Consider the following 21,771-nt stretch of genomic DNA (forward strand, 5'->3'; position numbering starts at 1 on the left):
GCAGATTCATCAAAAAGCTTAACTAGGCTTCAAGAACTTTAATTAGTAGAGGCACCAGTTAGATATAACAAAACCTCTGATTTATACAATTATACAGATCAAAGAAGAAATTTAAAACGTAAGAGAAAAACAAGTCAACCTTTTTTTTTCTTGCTGTACTGGGGTTTGAACTTAGGGCTTTGTACTTACTAAGCAGGGGATATACCACTTGAGCAGCACCTCCAGCCTCATTAACATTTTTAAAAAGGTATTTGGGGATCTCATTTTATATAAGTTGTTGAGAAAGGAGAGTGAACTGGGTACAAGCAAGGTTAACATGAATAGTTGAGATTGTCAGCACCCCAAATCATAGTGTCTAAGGGGTTGTGGTGAACTTCCATCCTATTCAGTTAACACTGACATTAAAAAGGTCAGATTTTCTGGATGAGGCCCTGGAGCAGGGATCCCCAGAATGTGGTGATAATTTAAGTTAAATGGCTGAAGACTGGCTCTTGTGAGATCTTGTCCAGTTAGAAACAAGACCCTAGTCACCAGGTAGAGGGCAGGGGCAGTGGTGTTGAGGTGGGCATGGAGGATAGCAGCTGACAAGGACTAGGGTGATTGTTAAGACCCAGTCCTGAGGGCTTAAATCGGGGAGGTTATGTATTTTAGAGTCGTTATATGGGGAAAGAAGACTTGCAATGCACAGATCAGTGAAGACAGAGTTCAGAATTTGAACTATGGCTGCCCCAGAAACCACATACAGAATAACAAGACAAATTCTGAACCCTAGGCACTGATGGGAATGGAGCTTCCTTTATGCTGCCAGGCCTGGTTAGGGACTTGGTCAGAACTTGAGCAAATTTAGGGCGTAAAGTTGGATAGAGTTCCACAAGACAGGCACTGATCCAGCTGGCTGCGTTTACTTATCTCCTTATCTCTAGACTGAAATGCCTTGAAGACTTAAAAATGAGAAACCTTACATTTGGTTAGATAATCAAGTTTAATCCCTTTATTTTACTACAAAGTATTATGCAAATTATTTATTGTTGCACATACCATGACTTCCATTCAAAGGAATGCTGCATCTTGGCAAACACATTGATAATAAATCCACCCAGCTCTTTGCTATCTGGCTTCCACTGTCACTATAGGTTCTTTTAAGATATTATGGAGAAAAGCACTTTTTCCTTTGCTGATAAAGGGAGGTGAGTTTTCATTTTAGAAAAAGACATTTTAGACTTTCTAGAGTTTTTTTCAAGTTTAGGATGTTTTCTGGTTGAGAGCTGGAATCCTGGTCAGTCCTGTCCCACCCTCACTGCCTACCTTGTGGTTGCCCATCTTCAGGCTCAGTCTGGATTTCCCTTCTGGAAATCGCTTCACTCCCAGGCTGCTTCTGAAAATCGCAGGGTCTTTCTAACCCTCTGTGTTCAGACCTGGGAACTGATACTATCAGGTTGCATTTGAGATTCCAAAAGCTTCTGTAACATTTGACTGGATGGCTGCTTGTTCTTTCCTGCCCCCAGCAGGGTCCCTCTCTCTCTCAGGACAAAGACTCAGCATCTTCATCTCCAGCGTTAGAGGGTTTTTGGGTTGCTGTTCAGTTGGGGCTATGCAGTAAATGTGGTGGGAGGACTTTGCAGGATCTTCCAGAGTCAGAAAAGGCTGTTTCCTGTAAAACAAAAATAAAATTCTTAACTGCTGAATTTGCCTTTGAAGGCAGAGAAGAGGCTAAGGAAAAATAGATTTTAGTGTGCTCTAAAATTTCCAAATGTTTTCCATGCTCTATCTTGTCCTGAGAAATCTTTTTTTTTTTTTAAATGTTGGTTAATGAATCTTTAGGTGAGTTGGTTAAAGAAATTTGTAGAGCTCTGCATATGATTCTCACACATGGAAACTCGTGATTCAAAGGAGCATGGCAATAGCTTGAGAAGTTCTGTTGTAAAGAAACAATTTGGTGTGCAGAGATGTAGCTCAGTTGCTTAGCATGTGGAAGGTACTGGGTTCAATCCCAGTACCAAAAGAAAGAAGAAAAGAAAAAAGAATCTTTGGTCTTCGGATCATTTTTTAAAAACTCTGTAATATTCTTTCCATATTCTATACATATTATCATCCTGAAGGAATCAGATTGCTGGGGCCCACACATTGGAAAATGCTAGAATCACCTGCACGTAGTGGTGTTTACTCCAGTCTCATTTTTCTTTGCAGTTTCTGAAGTCTTTACAATAGTGGTTCATTTTTACTTTCTGGTCCTTCCTTCCTTCTTGGATCCTGAAGCTTTTCTTTTTCTGATGATTCTCTTACTTTCTCTCTTGTCCTAAACTTGGGTGTTCTCCAAGTTTCAGGTCTCAGCTCAAGGGTTCTCTTCTACTCTCTTCACTAGGCATCACATGCCATTTCTTAGTTTCAACCATCACATAGAAATAATATACAATATATATTAACAAAATGGATTCTTAATATCTCTCCTTTTTTCCTATCTCTAGTTCTGCATCATAAAATGCCTACAGAACATTTTCACTTATTCTGATGCCATCTCAAATTCAATGTTCATGTTTGTCTTTCCACAAAATGCACCCTTTTCTGAGTTCTCCAAGGACTGGCCACTTTGGCTAGGATTTTGGTTGTGGGTGGAAAGCTGAGTTTTATAAATATTAAATAAGTTCTTCATTCCAATAGAATGGTGTCCCTTGGAACTGTTTTATTGTCAAAGACACTGGGAAAAAGAAAAGGTTAAAACCCAGTAGTGACAAGCTTGCATTAAACATACTGTAGATACTAGATCAGGAGAAACTATGGTAGTAGACATGATACCACTCCTAATGTCCCTTTTTATCACAAAGGGTCACCACTACTTAGTCACCAAAATTATTAACATTTAAGCAGTAAAATAAAATGCCTAAAATGAATAGCTTTCATATATACAAACAATATCCACTTACAGTCTATAAAGTTAGAGAAAAACCCCATTTTAATAGCAATAAAGAAGATTAAATACTCACGAATAAACAATAAAAAATGTGCAAAGCCTAGATGTGAAAAATTTAAAGCACCCCTGAAAGGCATAGATGTAGACTTGAGTAAATGGGAAGACTTCTTGTATGCTTGCATAGAATGAGTCAACATTATAAAGATGCCAGCTCTCCTTAAGTCAATTTATAGATTTAATGCAATTCCAATAAAAATACCAAGAAGCTTTTAAAAAATAGAGTTATTAAAGTTGATACAAAGTTCATGTGGAAAAACAGACATGTAAGAATAGTCAGGGTACACTGAAAAACAAAAATTATGAGAAAAGAAGGACATTGAAGAAGATGAAATACTTCATATAAAAAGGCAGGGGATTTTAAGAAAATAAACATTTCTCTACTTATTTGTGCCAAACAAATGCAGGAATGAAAGAACAGAAGAAACGAGACTAGTTACTACAGGGTATGGATGGGAACAGGGTGGAGTGAATGTGTTGCAAGAATGAAGGAGGGCAGCATTTCTCTGTGTGGATATTTTTGTATAGCTCTGACTCTTAGAACCATGGTAGTGAACCACATATCCCTCTCCAATAAATAAAATCAACATCGACTAGGATATGAGGTGCCCCAAATGCAATATGAAGACTGATAAACAAACCTAAGTGTGCTAAATGAATAACATAACACTGATGTGGGTGGGGAAGGAAAGTACTATCTTGGAAATTAGTATTAGGACTTTAAAATGTGAGACAGAAAAAACAACTTGCACAGTAAAATTGTACTTTAGTTTGTAAATTTGTTTCTCATGGGGAGTTGGTTTGCAATTCTGAAACTATTTCATGTGCATACCATGATTGAACAAATAAGAAAATATATAGGGATAATGAGAACCAGGTTTCTGTCAGGAAAGAAGTTGCAAATAAGGAAAGGGGGAAACTAGAATGAGCTGTTAATTTTAAGGGTATCAGTATGAACTATTTTTTTTCCCAGGATGTTGGAACCAAACCTAGGGCCTTACACACACACACACACACACACACACACACACACACACACACACCAGCTTTAGAAACACTTTCCTGTCTTTGTCTTTGCTGAAAGTGCCTTGAAGCAATGACAATACAGTAGCATCAGAAATACCTAGTAAACAGATTTTGAGTTCTAAGTATCATTCTCCACTGAAAGAAACCAGGAACATTGAAAAATGGTAGACACTGTGGCTGAAGCAGGGCAACTATGAAATGAGTATGGAACATCTAGTGCCAGGATATAAGGAAATGCTTAAAAAAAAAGATAAAAAACAATAAGAGCATTTTGGAAGAACACAGAAATCAACTTGAAATACCTACCAATACACAAATCTGGGAAACTGAGCAAAACAAAATCTTTTTATTGTAACTAACAGAATAAAAGAAGTATCCATGAATCCATGCTGATAGAAATAAATAATTAAATAAAGAGAGAAAAGCACAGCTCTTTCTTTTGGTGGAATTCTAATTAATAAGTGTAGCAGAATGATGAAAATAGAAAATCACCATTTCCTTGTCTGTAATTCAGTCTGCCAAGCTACTTCTGATGAAAAGACAAATGGGAATCAGAAGGGAAAAAAAATTTGATAAAGTTGAGTTAAAAAAAAAAGAGAAAATCACCATTAGGTAAGCACCAAAGTAAATCTGGTTGCAGGTAAGAAGTATTGGTGGGCACTTGAAGTAATGGATTAAAGTGTGATCAGAGGCAGGATATTTCGTAGTCTCAAAGTAGCTCCCACCATGAGCTTATTTTTTATTTTTTTACTTTTGTTGGAGGTACTGGGGCTTGAACTCAGGGCCTCCCCCTCGAGCCACTCTACCAGTTTTTTTCAAGATAGGGTCTCGAGAACTACTTGCCCGGGCTGGCTTCAAACCATAATCCTCTTAATCTCTGCCTCCTGAAGCTAGAATTATAGACATGACCCACCAGCACCCTGCTATTACAAAGAAATAAAGTCGTAACCTTACATTACAGAAACCTGGAAGACATTACCTTAACCAAGTGATTACATCACCACTACAAGATACATTGATGTATACTGCATGAGGTATAGAAAAGGCACAGTCCTTCTATGGTGTGGTTCCTTAAGATATATAAGCTTAATTTATTGTGAAGATCTATGTTTTCTTTTATGTATTTTCTTACTGCAATATGGTCTGGCAGGGCTGGTAAGCATAGTGTTTTCCAGTATGCCAAATTTTTTCTAAATGTCTTGCTATTGACATATACATTAACATGACATGGGTATTAAGGAAAAGTTGAAAGAAAAATGAAACATGAAAAGAAAGATAGACTACTTATCTTTAAGTTGTTATAAAGATCAAAGTAATAGTTTGGGTGGTATAGCTCAGTGGTAGAGTGCCTGCCTAGCATGTATTAGGCCCTGGGTTCCATCCCCATCTCCAAAAACAACCCCCCCCCAAAAAAAACTAAAAACAAAAACCCTGTCACCATCACCACCAAACCCCAAAGTAAATTAACTACTATTTTTTTTTTTTAAAGAATTTCTTGTCTTAGTTTTGTCTTTGCTGTGACTTCATTTCATTGTAAGGCACTGTGATTTTTTTTTCACATTTGTGTTAGGTATGTATGCAACTTCTCTTATATAGATTTATAAGCTGGTTCTCTTTCTCAGCTGTGTGAGGGTCTAGTTACAAACCCTCTAGAGAAACCTGGAGGAAAGGGTCATGTGGTAAGACTGAATTCTCTTATCCCTTTCTAAGCTAGCAAAAGGTCTTCTCATTTGAGTTCTTGATACTTCTGCCTTGGAGTGAGGTTTAGATGCACCACTGTGCTTTGAGGGCTCCATACACAGTATCTCTTTTTTTGCCTGAATTAGAGTAGACTGACAGTACTACTCATAAACACAAGTTAAAAAAGCAGAGGCAGAGGTGACATTAATGCTTAGAATTAGGTTCTTTACTTGCACTAAAATGCAGACAAAACTAAGTAGAACATCTACTTAGTTTCATGTGGAATCATGGGAGTGACTGAGTTCAACGGTAAAGAGATGAATATTCCAGAGAGAAAAGGGGAGTGATTGCTATGATTGGCAGGAGGTACTGCTATCTGGTATCAGTTGTTTCTATTCCTTTTGAGTTGCCCTGTTTTAGTTCATGTGTGAAAAAAGAAGCTGGCAGCTGGGTGCCAGTGGCACATGCCTGTAATCCTAGCTACTCAGGAACTCAGGAGGCAGAGATCAGGAGGATGGAGGGTCAAAGGCAGTCTAGTCAAATAGTTTGTGAGACTATCTGAAAAAAAAAAACCATCACAAAAAAGGGATGGTGGAGTGGTTTAAAGTATAGGCCCTGAGTTCAAACCCAGTACTAAAAACAAACAAACAAAAAAATGGGCAGCGGTAGGGGGTTGGGGAGGAGGTTGGTCTGGCAAAATACCAAACATTTCAGATTGACTAACATGTTAAAATGGTTGGATTGTAATCTCCTAGAGAGCAAACACTAAGTTTTGTTCACCATAGTATCTCCAGGGTCAAGGATTTAATAATTACCTGATGAATGAATGTATGAATGTGGAAACGAATCTCTTGCTCCAGGATAGATTTGGATTTGAAAAGAAGGCAAAGGAAAATGGGCATGACCATGTTGTTGGCATTATCTTCTAGGTGCCAGCTTTCCATCAGAGGCGATCCATTTTTCCATCATTGGAGCCTCTTCCTCAGAGTAGCTCCAGGTGCTCAGGAGTCCTTTCCAATTCCTGGTGTCTTAGGCCCATCACTTTACCACTTGATTGTGACACACATGCTGGGGACACTTGCTTCAGGCCTTTGTAATCATCATCAACAGTCTCTTCACCTTTGTTACAGGTTTATAAGGCAAAACATGACAACTCAGGTAAGATTGAAAAGCAATGTCAGATCATCAGCAAAAGCGAGAGTATCTGCACCTGGTCTTCAAAGTTTACCAGTTTCTCTAGTTTGACACATTATTCCATACTCAACAAAAGGAGTCATCCATGGAGATTTGTCTTGTGCATGTGTAGACAGTGTTAAATAGGACATGTAATCAAATAATAATGCATTTTGGATGCTGTTCTATCTGCATATGTTCTTCTCTCATTACTAATGTGGCAGTGAATCTCTGCCAAGAACATGGAGCTGGTTAAGGTCAGTTCTTATATGATTGATATTATGCAAGACCTGGACACAGATATTTCAGAGGACTTGCCATATTAGTCACTTTAAAAAAATTCTACCCTGTTTGATAAAACACTTTTTTTTTTTTTTGAGACTGGGACTCCCTATGTAGCCCAGGCTAACCTTGAACTTGTGATCCTCCTGTCTCAGCCTCCCAAGTGCTGGGATTATAGACATGCACCACCAATACATTTTTAAAAAGTGCATTTTAAAGCACTTTTTAAAAAATGGTAAAAGTGGCCTAAAAATATTACAGAAAATTTAGAAGACAGCAAAAAGAAAACAAATCAACAAACAAAATCCTACTCCTTCTAGATAACAATAGCATTATCACACTCTAGAAATCTCATTGCATTTTTTTTTCTTGTGGTACTGGGGTTTGAACTCAAGGGCCTCACACTTGCTAGGCAGGTGCTCTACCACTTGAGCCATATCTCCAGTCTGCTCTGGTTATTTTTGAGATAGGGTCTCATGAATTATTTGCCTCGGCTGGCCTCAAACTTTGATCTTCTGATCACTGACTCCTCAGTAGCTAGGATTACATGCATGAGCCACTAATGCCCAGTTCATCCCATTTTAAAAATACAGATATATATTTTTACATAGTTTATTCACAATAAAATACATTTTGCATTCTGCTATTTTTAGTTAACATTGATTGCCTCATTCATATTTCCCATGCTGTTATATGGACTTCATGCATAATACTTGTAGCTTCTGAAAATATTCTTTTTAGCCAGTTCTGGAAGGGTAATATATACACCAAAGGATGAGACAATTGTGTGTGGGTTTTTGTTTGCTGCTGTTGTGATTTAGTCTTGAGTTAGCTTATTATGTATGTGAAAGTATTTACTTTCAGTTACATACAATAATTCTATTGGAGACATTCTCAGCTCTATTTCTTTTAGCTAACATGATCATCTGAATTTTCTCTCCCCCACTCCAGGGACTATAATTAAGGCACCATTACATTTTACGACTCCCTTTATGTAAATGAAAAAATAATAAAGAGCTTTAAATGACTAGTCTAAGTTTTTTTTTTTTTTTTTTTTTTTTTTTTTTGTGGTTTGAACTCTGGGCCTCATGCTTGTTAGGCAGGCTCTCTACCACTTGAGCTAGTCTACGGGCCCTTATCTAAGATTTAAACCAAGTGGTGGCTGCAGTAGTGGTACTATGTGCTTAGTGGTACTGTGGTTTTGGCTCCCCGGTGTATTTTCTCCCATTTCCCTCCTTGCAACAGGCCCTGTCCCACCCTCCCTTCTCCAGTCAGATCAATCATCCAACCATTCACTTGGGCAAAGTACTGAATTAGGGATGAGAACATCTAAGCAAAGACAATTATAGTTCTTCCCTGTTATTAATACGTGGAATTGGAAGAGAGTAACTCTCTTTACATTTGGGGTTGCCAATCTGGGAGGACGTCAAGTTGGTGTTGCCAGCAACTATTTTTCCTGCCACCTGGGAAAAGGTGTGTCTTCAGATAAAAAGACTAAAACTGAACAGAGACCATAGGTGAAGAGACACTGAGAGCAGAATTACTGAACAGCTGGTTCCTAGAGGTCTTCCTTCGGTTCTGTGAATGAGCCCCTATCTTTTCTGTCACAATGAGGCAATAAACTTAAATATGCTTAAGTGAGGTTTAATTGTGTTTTTATAACTTACAGCCATGAATGTCCAAACTAATACAGTTTCTGTGAGTGTAGCTGAGTCATTATCACCACCAGTGAAGAAAGAGCATGGTCAGGAGATACAGCAAAAAGATTCAGCTCCCAATAATAAGCTATGAAAGTGAGCAACCTACAGGCTTAATTTGGAAGAGTACTTTGGAAATTCAGCATTTTAATTTCTTTTGAAAGCCTGTTACTGTTTGAAGATTCTAGGTCCACTACAGTCAATAATGTAGATTTTTCTCAAAGTGTAGTCAAATATACTGTAGTTTATGTAAGGCAATGCTAGCCTAAAATACAAAGGGATAGGATCATAAAGTTAAAAAAATTAGAAATTAATAGTCCTGGTTAAGATTTCTTAGGAATTAAAAAGGGAAGGAAAGAAGTTGAAAGATGCAAGGGTGAACACTGTCACATGTCTGTACCCTATTAAAAAAATTTTTTTTTTTGAAAAGCTTTATATTTTAGTACATTTAATGGTATGTTTTCCCTGCTTTTCAAATAAGGGCTCCCCCATTTTCATTTTTCACAGGGCCCCACAAATTATTAGTGGTGTTTCTTTTTTTTTTTTTCATTTTTCTTTTATTATTCATATGTGCATACAAGGCTTGGTTCATTTCTCCCCCCTGCCCCCACCCCCTCCCTTACCACCCACTCCGCCCCCTCCCTCTCCCCACCCAATACCCAGCAGAAACTATTTTGCCCTTATTTCTAATTTTGTTGTAGAGAGAGTATAAGCAATAATAGGAAGGAACAAGGGTTCCCTATTAAAAAATTCTTTGTAAACCCTATATAGTACATTGCTTGGAGTTGTCTACATTTCCATTGTTTTCAAAGAAGTGAAGACTATTAACAGAGGAACAAAAAGCTCTGGGGCAAAACATTGTTACCTTAGTGTTTTTAACTGTATTAACCCTCTATATAGGTTGAGTGAATATACCATAGTTAATTCTGTTGATTGGTAGGGAGGAGGAGACTAACTTAACAAGGTCTGAAATTACTATTTCAGTGCCAAATAGTATAATTTTGAAGGAATTCTAGACAAAAGTCTTCTCTTGACAACAGCTTTTGAAAAAGAAAATATTTACTTTAAAATATTCATATTCTGTCAGAGAAAAATGAGATGCAGATAAAATGAATTAGTAGTATAATGCTAATAAAGTATGTATTCATAAAAATAGATGTATATTTTCCTACTATTTAATACAGTAACATGTAATTTTGATTAGGGACATGAAAATGTCCTTTAACAGAACAGTCTGGCAGAAAAGTGATTTTATTAGGTCAAACAAAAAGATTGCTGATGTCATTCATTAATATTTTATTTTAAATGAATAATTGTGTGATTATCCTTTTAGTAGCATATGGATTCCCTAGCACTTTTGTTTTATAACCTCATTCTTAAAAATTCCAGTGGCTTGTTTTCTTGTATTTCCCTTAATTGTGGTGATCTTAAACAGATCTGCAGTTTTAAATCTGCCAGTTGTTCTAATACAGATGCATAAATATATTTTCTCCAGTTGGCTCTTTATTACAAAGACAGCTTGTTTGTGGGCACTGTCAGGACATCTGCATTTTATTGAATTTAATTTTTAGTAATAAAGACCTCCCACATTACACATTTTTCCAGTTTAAATTTGCCTGTGTGGGAAGCAAAGGAACCGTCAGTCAGAGGAAAAAAAGTAAATCCATATGGTGCTGAGGGTTCTGTTTCCCCTACTACAATGAAGAAAGAGTTGAGTAGAGACAGTGCCCAGTGCCCCCAGCAGATCCTTCTTTCTTTTTTTTCTTCCTAAAAAGCTGGTTGCTATGGTCTGAATGTTTGTGTCCTCCTCAAATTTGGATGTGGATACATAATCAATGTGATAGTATTAAGAGGTGGGGCCTTTGGGAGGTGATTAGGTCATAATCACCTTGACTGTAGGATTAGTGCTTTTATAAAAGAGGTCTGAGGGAGCTCGTTAGCCTCTTTTGCCCTTCTGCCATGTGAGGACATGTAGAAGGTACCATCTATGAGGAATGCACTCTCACCTTATAAACTATCCAGTCTAAGGTATATTGTTCTAACATCCATGACAGACTAAGATATTTGCTAGCCCAGTAACTGGCTGGTTAAGCCAGCTCAGTTCATCTACCTTGCATTAAGCCATGACTGCTTAAGCCAAATTCTGAAGACATACTCTATTTTGTTTCAGTCATGTTCTGTTTCTCTTGCATGTATGCCCAGTCCCTGACTCTTTCCACTCTTTTCTCATCTCTGCCCCTTGAACTTGTTTGATCTTGGTTTTCCCAGTCTAATCTTCACTACTCTCTAAAGACTGCCCAACTTCCCACCCAGGCTGTAAGCACCAAATCTATCAAAAAGTAATCAAAACATTGTATCTTCAGCTTTACAAAGGTGACAAACTAAAATTGCTAATAGAACTTGAAGTGGTTACATCTTCACTTTACAAAGTTACAAATAATTTTTCACTGTGCAGAGAACAAACAGAAACTGAAAACTTTTGATTGACACCAGAATATCTAGAACAGCTCATTTCTTTTGGTCAAGATCACTAACAGGATGAAGAGGCAATTGGGTACCACATACTCTTTACATCAGTGTTACTTCCCTTAGTACAAATAAGAACAACCTGTTATCTTTCTTGTACTTCTACCATCACAACTCCTTGTCAACCCTGAATTTCATCCAGAGAGAAGATGCTGCTTTTTCTTTTCTTTTTTTTTGTGGTGCTGGGGATTGAACCCAGTGCCTTGTGTATACTAGGCAAGTACTCTACCACTGAGCTACACCCCCAGCCCAAGATGATGCTTTTAAAGACACTTTTATGTTTATGTCCATGTAAATTATTGGGTAAATTTAAAGTTAAATAAACTTGCTAGTTGCTGAGGGGCATATAAATTTTGATGACTTATCCTTAAAAAGCCTATTGTAGTCTAATGCAGTGGATAGAATCATGTCCTTCCAACAGTTATGTTTACATCCTAACCTCTGGTATCTGTGAACGTGATCTCACATGGAAACAATTTTCCACATGAAAGCAAGTTAAGATGAAGTTATACTTTTATGGGTGGATCCTAATCCAGTAACTGCTGCCTTCATAAGAAGAGGGAAATTTGGACACATAGACACAGCAGGCAGGTATGCTGTGTGATGATGGAAGCAGAAATTGGAGTGATGTGTCTCCAAGCCAAAGAGTGCTGACAATCCCAAAAACTGTGAAGAATTAGGGATGGGTTCTTAGACAGCAGAGTCCTGCTAACATTTTAATTTCAGACTTCTACCTTTCAGAACTGTAAGAATAAGTATATGTTGTTTTAAGCCATCCATGTTGTAGTAATCTATGCGGCAGCTTTAGGAAACTAATATACTAGTTAAAGAGACAGAAATATGATTAAGAGCTGTAACAGAGGTTCAGAGATTTATGGATCTAAAAAAAGGAGACATACTTTTCTGTGTTGCAGACAGTAATTATTAGAATATCAGGTTCTCTTTGCAAAAATTTAGTAAGTTATCTGACTTTTTTTTTCTTGCAATGTGGGGATGGATTTCAGGGCTTTCTGCATGCTAAGCAATGCTCTACCACTGAGCTACATCCCAGCACCGACTTTTTGATTTATTCAGTGATTTAAATGACTTACCTCAACCTCTCCAAATCTGTTTTACATCAAAAGAGGGCTTTGGCTCACTGTACCTCTAAAGCCTGTTCCACTTGTAATACTTTATGCGTCTGCTTCTGTAATATATATGATTTTTCTTCAATTTTATACGTATAATTTAAGAAGTGATTAGGTTAAGGAGGATTCACTTAGTGTCCTCTCCTTCTGCTCCCTTCCCCCCAAAAGTTGAGAAGCCTGTGAAAATTAAAGCATCTTATTCTCCAGGCTGAGCTTCTTTTAGGGTGTATGGAGCTGAAGGACAAACTATCTTTCAATTTAGACACTGCTCAAGTCTCCTTTCTGACAAGCACGTTTGAAATAATAAGAAATAATTAACACTATTAATTAAATATTAACACATGGATGTGTTTGACCGTGGACCAATCGACTCCACAGCTTAGTGGAACACAGGGAATTCACTTAGGTTTCTGGGCGTTGGCAGAGTCCCTAAATAAGGTAGTTTAAACTCTTTAAGGTTATTTCCTTATCCCTAAAATGGAGATAACGGTATCATCTTGATGGGTTGCTGAGTGGACGAAATAAAACAGAATGCCATGTATACATGTATTTTAGAGTGCCTGGTGTGCAGTGGGAGCTAATGTTCTAAGGTGCTTACAAAATCCTTGCTTCTAGAAAGGCTACCGGAACTTCCGAGGCCCCCCGCCCACCTCCCGGTGGGAGACAAGTGGGGTGCCAGGCCTCTCTCCAGTCCTTTTTTCCCTTCACCTGCAGGACGAGCGGAAAACCTGACGGAAGCGCGGGGGCGGAGCCTGGCGGACAGGGGCGGAGCCTGGAGGGCGGAAGCGCGGGTGGCGCTGTCAGCGGCGCCGGAAGTTCCTAGCCGGGCCTGTTGGTAACCTTGCGGGTCTTGGGGCCGCAGCTACAGGGGTGGACTTTGCGAGTCCGAGCGTCAGCCCGGCCAGGCTTGTTCACTGCCAGAAGCGCTGAGGGCCGCGGAGAGCTGGCACCGGGGTGCGGGGCTGCTCGGCCGACATGTCTCTGGTGGCGGAAGCCTTCGTCTCTCAGATCGCAGGTAGCGCGCGTGGCCTTGGACGGAGGCGGGAATGGCGCGGGGCAGGTGCGGGGAGCAGCGTGAGTGGGGGGCCGGAGCTTTCCTCTAGCCTTGCGGCTCTGGACGCTGAACCCAGGCCCGGGGGTGGAGGCGTGCCCCGAGGGCTAGCCTCACTTTACGGATGAGAAAACCGAGGAGGACACACTTGGCCAAGGTCACCCCGCAGGTGCCGGGTCGCATTTGCTTTCCAGCCAGTGGTTTGTCTGTCCTGGTCTCCTCCAGGGGCGGATGAGGTATGCAGGAGGCCATGGTTTGGGGTGCAGTGGGGGCGTGGCCACAGCCTGGCTCGGAGGGCTTCTGTGTAGGACCGGGGGCAGTGGCTCCCGGTGGGGCCTTAAGTTTGAGGTGACTGCCACCAAGGAGCGGTCCTTGTTACCTGTTGTCATTGAGGAATTACCGAAGTTCTTGCTTCCTTTTCAAGGGTCACAATACTGCTATTTGTTAAGACTGTAGGAGTCATTGAAATGTCTTTAAGATACTTTAAAGAAATATCCTGTGATTCGATGAACCGAACAGAACTGATGTAAATAGGTTTGTAATATTTTTTTAATTGAGGTTTTTATTTATTATAGTGAAAGAAATTATTATATTGAAAAAGTGAGGAGTCTAGGCGTAGGTTTTTCTAGGTTTAGTGTGGTGGAGTTAATCCTAACTCTAACAAGTGTTTTCTTGTTTTAAATTAATTTTATTTTTTATTATTATGTTATTGGAGTACAGCAATGAAATTGTCACTAGAATAAATAGGTACATTTGAAGTAAGAAAGTAGTATTTTGGAAATGGGAAGTACAAAATGTGTAATAAATTTTGCCAAACTTGTTTTCATGGCATTACAATGTATTTCTTTTTTACTTAAAGTGCACTGTTTTCGAGGAGACGGTGAAGCTCCCACTAAATTGTAAGCTTCCTGAAAGCAAGGATCATACTCGTTTTGTCTCCCGTGTCATCGTGAACATGGCCTCGGTCCTCTATAAATAATCTGCGACTTGAATCAATTAATAGTCTTGGGATTTCAAGCAGTGATTATTTCAACTTGATAAAAATTAGGTTGAAAAAATTAGACTTATCTAGTTAGTAATTTATTTAGATTGATGTTAATGTTAAAAGATCATTTCACAGTGTAGGCTGATACCAGTAAACTGTGTGCATGTGTCCTAATGTGTGATTTCTTTTAAAGAGAAAACGACAAATGTCTTTTAATAAAATTTTAAGTTTGGGATTCTGCTTCAATTAGTAAAGTTTAAGAATTTCTGGGAACTTTGTCTGCTGTCTTTGCTATTTGTAGTGAATTATAACTAGTAAGGAAGCAGTTAGAGATGGGTGGTGATTCAATCCATGGTATTGGAACCGGTCTTAAGTCATCATATCACGTAAATTCCAGATGGATTAAAGATTTAAATGAAACATAAGCCAAATTATAGCTAAATAATTAGAAGAAAATAACTAGGAGAAAATACAGGAGATTATTTTAATAATATTGGGTGGTAGAACAGACCTAAACAAAACTCAGAATCCAGATTCCATAATAGAAAAAAATGGCAGAGTTGGTTGTAGAAAAATTTTAACAGCTTTGTATGATAAAGGACACTATGAATAGTTAGATGTAGTGGCACTTGCCTCTAATCCTAGCACTTGGAAGGCTGGGGCAGGAGAATTGAGAGTTTGAGGCCAGTCTGGGATACATAGCAAGACCCTGTCTCAAAAACCAACCAAACAAAAAACCAAAAAAAAAAAAAAAACCACATAAATAAGTTTCTACAAATAAATAAGAAAAAAACATTTCATAATGATAAAAAAAACCTGACAATTAAGAGCAAAGGATCGGTACAGGCATTTTACAAAAGGGGAAACACAAATGGACAGTGAACTAATGCTCTCCTTCACTAACATAAATTTTCTACCTAGTTAGATGGGCAAAATGAATATGATAATTTCTAGAACTGAGAGGGGCATAGTTAATAGTAATTAACTATTGTTAATACTACTTTTTAGGAACTTAATATAGCAATATTTATTAAAATGCTATTCTTTGAGCCAGAACTTCTCCTTATGGAGACTTATCTGATAGAAATGTAAGGACCAGTGCTTAAAGAAATATACGACACTAATTATAGCATTATGTGTAGTAGCCAAAAAATAGAAATTGTTTCCCAAATGTGTATCAGATTATGGTATGCCAATCCAGCTATGCCACTTTGGATATATATATGCAGAATAGTTTAAATTGGTATGTTGAAGAGATATTTGTACTCTCATGTTCATTGTAGCACTATTTGTAATGATGATGTGGAGGCAGCCTGAATGTCCATCAACAGATGAATAGATAAAGAAAATTGGCATTTACACAATGTGGAATACTATAAAATCTTAAAAAATGAAAGTAATTCTGTCATTCACAACAGTATAAATGGAACTGGAGGACCTGTTGTTAAGTGAAATCAGCCAAGCACAGAAAGACAAGAACTGTGTGATCTCACTTATATGTAGAATCTAAAAATAATTGATCTTGTAGAAATAGAGACTGAAAAAGGGATGGTACCAGAGGCTGGGGGAAGGAGGATGAAAAAGGAGAGATATTCATCAAAGCGCACAAAATTTAACTTAGACTGGAGGGCTAAGTTTTAGTGATCTATTACTGCCCTGAATGGTAGCCACATTTAATAATCATATATTTCAGAATTGTTAAAAAAACAATTTTTAATGTTTTCATCATAAAAATAGACAAATTGGTGAGGTGATGATATATTAAATAGCTTGATTTAGTCTTTCTATAATGTTTGCATTGATCAAAACATTTGTTAACTAGAAAACTAAATTTATAAAAGTGATGCTATGCCTACATTTTTTAAAAATGAAGAGATGTACCTATCAAATATATTGGCTTGAAAGCTAGGATTATATTAAGTAAAAAGTTATAGGATGATATATGTCTTGTATGAACTTGATAAATAAATAAAGCCTACATAGAAATGTGTATGTTTACATAAGCAAAGAAAAACTTGTAGAAGAATATTCAACTAATTTTCCCTAGAAGTTTCAGGGTAATAAAAAGAGGGTTTTGGTGGAGGGTAGAGGAAGTATATTTGAGTTGTTTGAATTACTATAGTGAGCATATTTTACTTTTGTAATTTAAATGAATATAAGTTTTTCATTTTAAAATATTATACCTTGTTAAGAAGTGAAAAAGGATGAGGGCCAAAGGAATAATTTATCTGAGACCTTGTGTTGAACTTGTGACTTACAAGTGTGACCCATTCATAATATTCTGTTTCTGATAGTAACTAATGATTTTCTTGTAAAAAGTCAACCTCAAAAAAGTATAGATATATATTTATATAGTACTATTATAACTTAATAAGTAATTAGGTTTTCCTTTTTTTGGTTACGGAGAGCTTATATTATTATTCTTATTTTTCTTCTTCCCAGTGGACATGAGCTAACACTTTTTAGTGTCTCTTTTGGAAACATTTAAGGGCATCTGGAATGTGCCTGTGATATTTTTGTAGTACCTTCTTGAGAGCCTTATTCATAAGGACATTTTTTTGGAAGCTGCTAGAGTTTGGGTATGGAATGTTCCCCAAAGGCCCATGTGTTAAAGGCTTGATCTCCAGTGTGGCAGTATTGGAAACTGGTGGAAGCTTTAAGACATTGGGACTGTGAGACCCTGGTCTCTTTTGCTTTCTTTTTTTGTATTGCTCATGAGGTGAACAGCTTTGTTCTGCTGCATGTCATGATATATTGCCTTACTACAGGCCTCAAAGCAACAAGTCTGCCCTGCTATGTACTGAAACTTGCCACCTGTGAGCCAAAATAAACCTTTCTTCTTTATAAGTTGATTATCTCAAGTATTTTCTCAGAGTATCTGAAAGCTCACTGACAGAGAAGCCTTCTTTGAATTCCCAGTTTAAATGAACTACTTCTGTTTCCTCCCCATCAAGTTTTCTGTTCCTATGCCACTATATGAGTTACTCTTTCCATCTCATCTGCTGTTACCTTATTTGAAGGTTTTGTTTCTCACTTGAATTACTGTATTAGTCTTTGAATTTTTGTTTTTTTCTTTCAGTCTGAACTTCTTCCAAATGAGTCTCTATACTGTAAGCCTCAGTGGGAGTTTTGTTTTATTTTTATTTGCTTAAAATATTGGTGTGACTTCTCGTTTTAAACCTTCATTGGTTTTCTAGTGTCAATAGGTGGAGTGGCATGTGAGACACTTCATAACTAATTCCAAGTCTGTCACTCTAGCCTGTCTCTTGTCACTCCTTTCCTTGAACTTTAACCTTTCTAAATAATTTGTAGTGTCCAACTTTGGCACATGTTGCCCTCTGTCTAAAGTGTCCACTTACACAGCTCTTACTTCTTCTTTAAGACTCTGAGCACCATTTGAATGTGTAAGTCAATCTGACACTTCTTCCCTGTCAGATGAGAAAGGTTTATAGTGGTTTTTTTTTTTTCCTAAAGATAATAACAATGACATTTGACCACTGTATAAAATGAAAACAACTGGTGGCTCACACCTATAATCCTAGTTACTCAGGAGGCAGAGATCAGGAGGATTGCAGTTCGAAGCCAGCCCAGGCAAATAGTTTGTGAGACCCTATCTCGAAAAACCCTATTACAAAAAATTGGGTTGCTGGAGTGGCTCAAGGTGAAGGCCCTGAGGTTGTTTTTTTTTTTTTTTTATATAGCTGTATTTTTATGATTTTATTAGTATATAATAGTTGTACAGGGGAATACATTATGGTATGTACATATGTGCTTATAGTATATCATAGTAAGATTTACCCCCTCCATCAATCTCCCTTTTTTTTTTTTTTTTTCATTTTTCTTTTATTATTCATATGTGCATACAAGGCTTGGTTCATTTCTCCCCCCTGCCCCCACCCCCTCCCTTACCACCCACTCCACCCCCTCCCGCTCCCCCCACTCAATACCCAGCAGAAACTATTTTGCCCTTATCTCTAATTTTGTTGTAGAGAGAGTATAAGCAATAATAGGAAGGAACAAGGGGTTTTGCTGGTTGAGATAAGGATAGCTATACAGGGCATTGACTCACATTGATTTCCTGTGCGTGGGTGTTACCTTCTAGGTTAATTCTTTTTGATCTAACCTTTTCTCTAGTTCCTGGTCCCCTTAGGCCCTGAGGTTTAAGCCCTAGTACTGCAAAAAAAAAAAAAAAAATCCAGAGAAATACAAGGAATAATGTAAAAAATCACCTTAAATCACACCACCCAGATTAAGATTTTAAATCCCATTTTCATATTTAAAACTTTTTCCCTAAATTAAAAATGTGTTGACATAGATAATATATAATATTCATATTTTTTGTAACCTATTTGGAATATAACATTGTGGTGTCTTTTTATGTCTATGATGAAATTATGTATTATCATTTTTCATGATTATCTAGTATTTAATTATAAACCATAATTTAGTTACGTAATCATATTCTTATAAGTTTTTTAGGGTATTGTATCTCTGTCTCTATGCACACATACACACACACAAAGGACAGCTCACACTGGCCAAGCAAGTTCAGAATGCACAAGATAGGCATTCAGTGGGAGAGATTCAGGAGGAAGAGAGAGCAGTTGCAGGACTAGGTGCTGATTGGAGTATCTGGATACTACTGATTGAACCCAGGGTCTCCAGCATGCTAGGCATGCATTATACCACTTGAACCGTGACGCCAGCTCCCCCCCTTTTTTTTTTTTAGATAGGGTCTTGGCAACTTTTACCTCGGTTGGCTTTGGAATCTTGATCCTTAATCTTTACAGTTTACTAATCTTTATAATTTAGTAATCTTTACAGTTTAGTAAAGTTGATGTGTGCCAAGCTGTTATAGGTGTATATGATTTTTCTCTTTTCTAACAGTGCTTACATATACCCATTTGTACATATACACCTGTAGTGACTTGTGGAACTTACAACCTTTATAGATAAGAAGTTGATATTGAAATAAAACCAAGACAAATCTTCAGATTAGAGCCAAAGTACAGGTTACTGACAACAGCATGGCTTATTATTTTCTCATACTATATTCATGAATAGATTTGGAACCAGCTATGTAGAGACAATGTTTTGGTGCCTTTTGAAAACTTTGATGTGTTAAGATCCCTTGAAAGGCTGTTTACATAAATAGTGCATAGCTAAGCTGTGATGTTAGTTTTAAAATTTTTTGGTAATCTTTGTTACTATGTTTCGTTTTGTTTTTTGAGGAGAGTGTTGGGGATTGAACCCAGGGCCTTGCACATGCTAGTGCTCTGGCAGTGAACTATACTCCCAACCCCATGAATTTTTTTTTTGGTTGTACTGGGGTTTGAACTCAGGACTTTGTGCTTGCAAAGCAGGTACTCTACTGCTTGAGCCATACTTCCAGTCCTGAGTTTTGGTTTTTAACTTAAAAGATTTTGGTGATAAGATTTGTCAGTCTTAGTTCTGTGAAGACTTTTGAGTTATTAATGTTAGCTTAAGCCTTCCATATTTGAGTGGAAATTGAAAGAAAACATCTTCAGACTTCTTAACATTTTTCAAGCATTTAAAAATATCTTGATAAGTAGTTATCAGATAGAATGAAAATACCAAATCGAGATGAGATATTGAAAATTCAGGCTTTTCATTTTTTGTTCAAAGACAGCAGTTATATTATTCAGTAAATTTAGCTATACTCATTTATATGTAGAAGAGAAGTATTTGCCTTGCCAGTAAGAGAAATGCATGCTTTAATTTTTTATTGCTTTGTAAGTGATCCTTTATTCTTGAATACTTTTCTTATTTTTGTGTGCTCTATAAATGAATCATGATTTTGAACTTTTTCACATCAGTAATAAAATGAAATTTGATTGGTTAGTAATAAAGAAGATTCTTTTCATAAAAACAATCATTTTGTTATGACAATTCCCATTAACTGTAACTGTGTTAGCAAAATAGAAACCATAAAATGCATTTTATTGTGCTTATACACTTAGTTATATTTTTGTGCTGATTATATATTTTTATCTCTAAGGGTTTTTGTTTTTGTTTTTGTTTTTTTGAGACAGGCTTGTCTGGAACTCACTATGTAGCCTACCTTGGCCTTGAACTTGAATTCCCAGCACTGGGATTATAGGCATGCTCTACCACCCCCAGTCTAGTCTCTAAGAAATTTTTTTTTTTTTTTTTTTGGTGGTACTGGGGTTTGAGCTCAGGGCCTCTCACTTGCTAGGCAGTTGCTCTACCACTTGAGCCACTCCACCAGCCCTCTAAGAAATTTTATAAGCCCCAAAAGAAAATTCTTCATAACTTAACCTACTTTTGGACTTCTAAAAAAGTCTTGGTGTGTTTATTTGTCCTATTGGATACAGTATTCTTAGATATAGTGGAATTTCCCCTCACACATCTTACTTCATTATCTGGTCAGTCTATAGCACTGACTAGAACTTTACACAAATAAATTGTATCATATGTTTATCATGAAGAGGCTATCATTACTCAAGTATTTATTTCTGTAAAGTAATATTGGCATCTGATTTGGTCTTTTGTTAACCTCTTTTTCTTTGATTATTAGTTTTTATGTTGTAAGAGAGTGTTTTGGGGTTCGCTATGTAGCACAGTGCTAGAGTGCTTGACTAGCATTCCTGAGCTTTAGGTTCAATTCTCAGCACTGCAAACACCAAAACCACCCCCCCAACAACTATTTCCCCCCAAAAAAAACAAATAAAAAAAAAAGAAAATGTTTTGACATCATGGATTATAAGTAGTACTGATTTGCTTATTTTATGATTTTATGGAAGATTCCAGCCCAGGCAAAAAGTGTGTGAGACCCCATCTTAACCAATATCTTAACACTAATGGTGTTAGCATGTGTCTGTCATCCCAGCTACAAGGGGAAGCATGAATAGGCTGGTGGTCTAGGCCGATCTGGGCATAAAGCAAGACCCTGTCTCAAGAATAACTATTGAATGGTGCTTGCCTACATTGAAGGGAGATTTCCCTCACCAATCTCCTCTGGAAACACCATCACAGACTCACCCAGAAATAATGTTTTACTATTTCTCTTAGTATTCCTTGATCCAGTCAAGTTGACACCTAAAATTAACCATCACATTCCTCAAACAGATTTCTCCTTCTTGCCATGTATTTGTATACTGATTTTTTTTTTTAATGCTTGCTATTGGTGATAATTTGGAGAATGGTGGCCTGAGGATAGTCTTTTTTTTGGGGGGGGGAGATGGACTTTATCTGTGGTGATTCATTTCTTCAAAGGC

The 21,771-nt window shown here is 37.4% G+C and overlaps 1 protein-coding gene across 5 annotated transcripts in view; it reads left to right on the forward strand.

Annotated features, from left to right (window-relative positions):
• The first annotated feature begins 13,256 nt into the window (after nt 1–13,256).
• The window catches only part of Mtx2 (metaxin 2), a 46,120-nt gene continuing 37,605 nt past the window's right edge, over nt 13,257–21,771 (forward strand). For 3 of the 5 annotated variants that reach the window (XR_012447270.1, XM_074071153.1, XM_074071152.1), the window contains exon 1: nt 13,257–13,491. Coding sequence is in view for 4 of the 5 variants with exons in the window: in XM_074071153.1 (XP_073927254.1) it covers nt 13,452–13,491 (40 nt within the window). In the remaining variant the exon portion in view is untranslated. The remainder of the gene's footprint in view (nt 13,492–21,771) is intronic. The other 2 variants (XM_020177345.2, XM_020177344.2) reach the window with 2 other exon arrangements.

This window comes from Castor canadensis, chromosome 4, assembly GCF_047511655.1.
Source record: "Castor canadensis chromosome 4, mCasCan1.hap1v2, whole genome shotgun sequence".
NCBI lineage: Eukaryota > Metazoa > Chordata > Mammalia > Rodentia > Castoridae > Castor > Castor canadensis.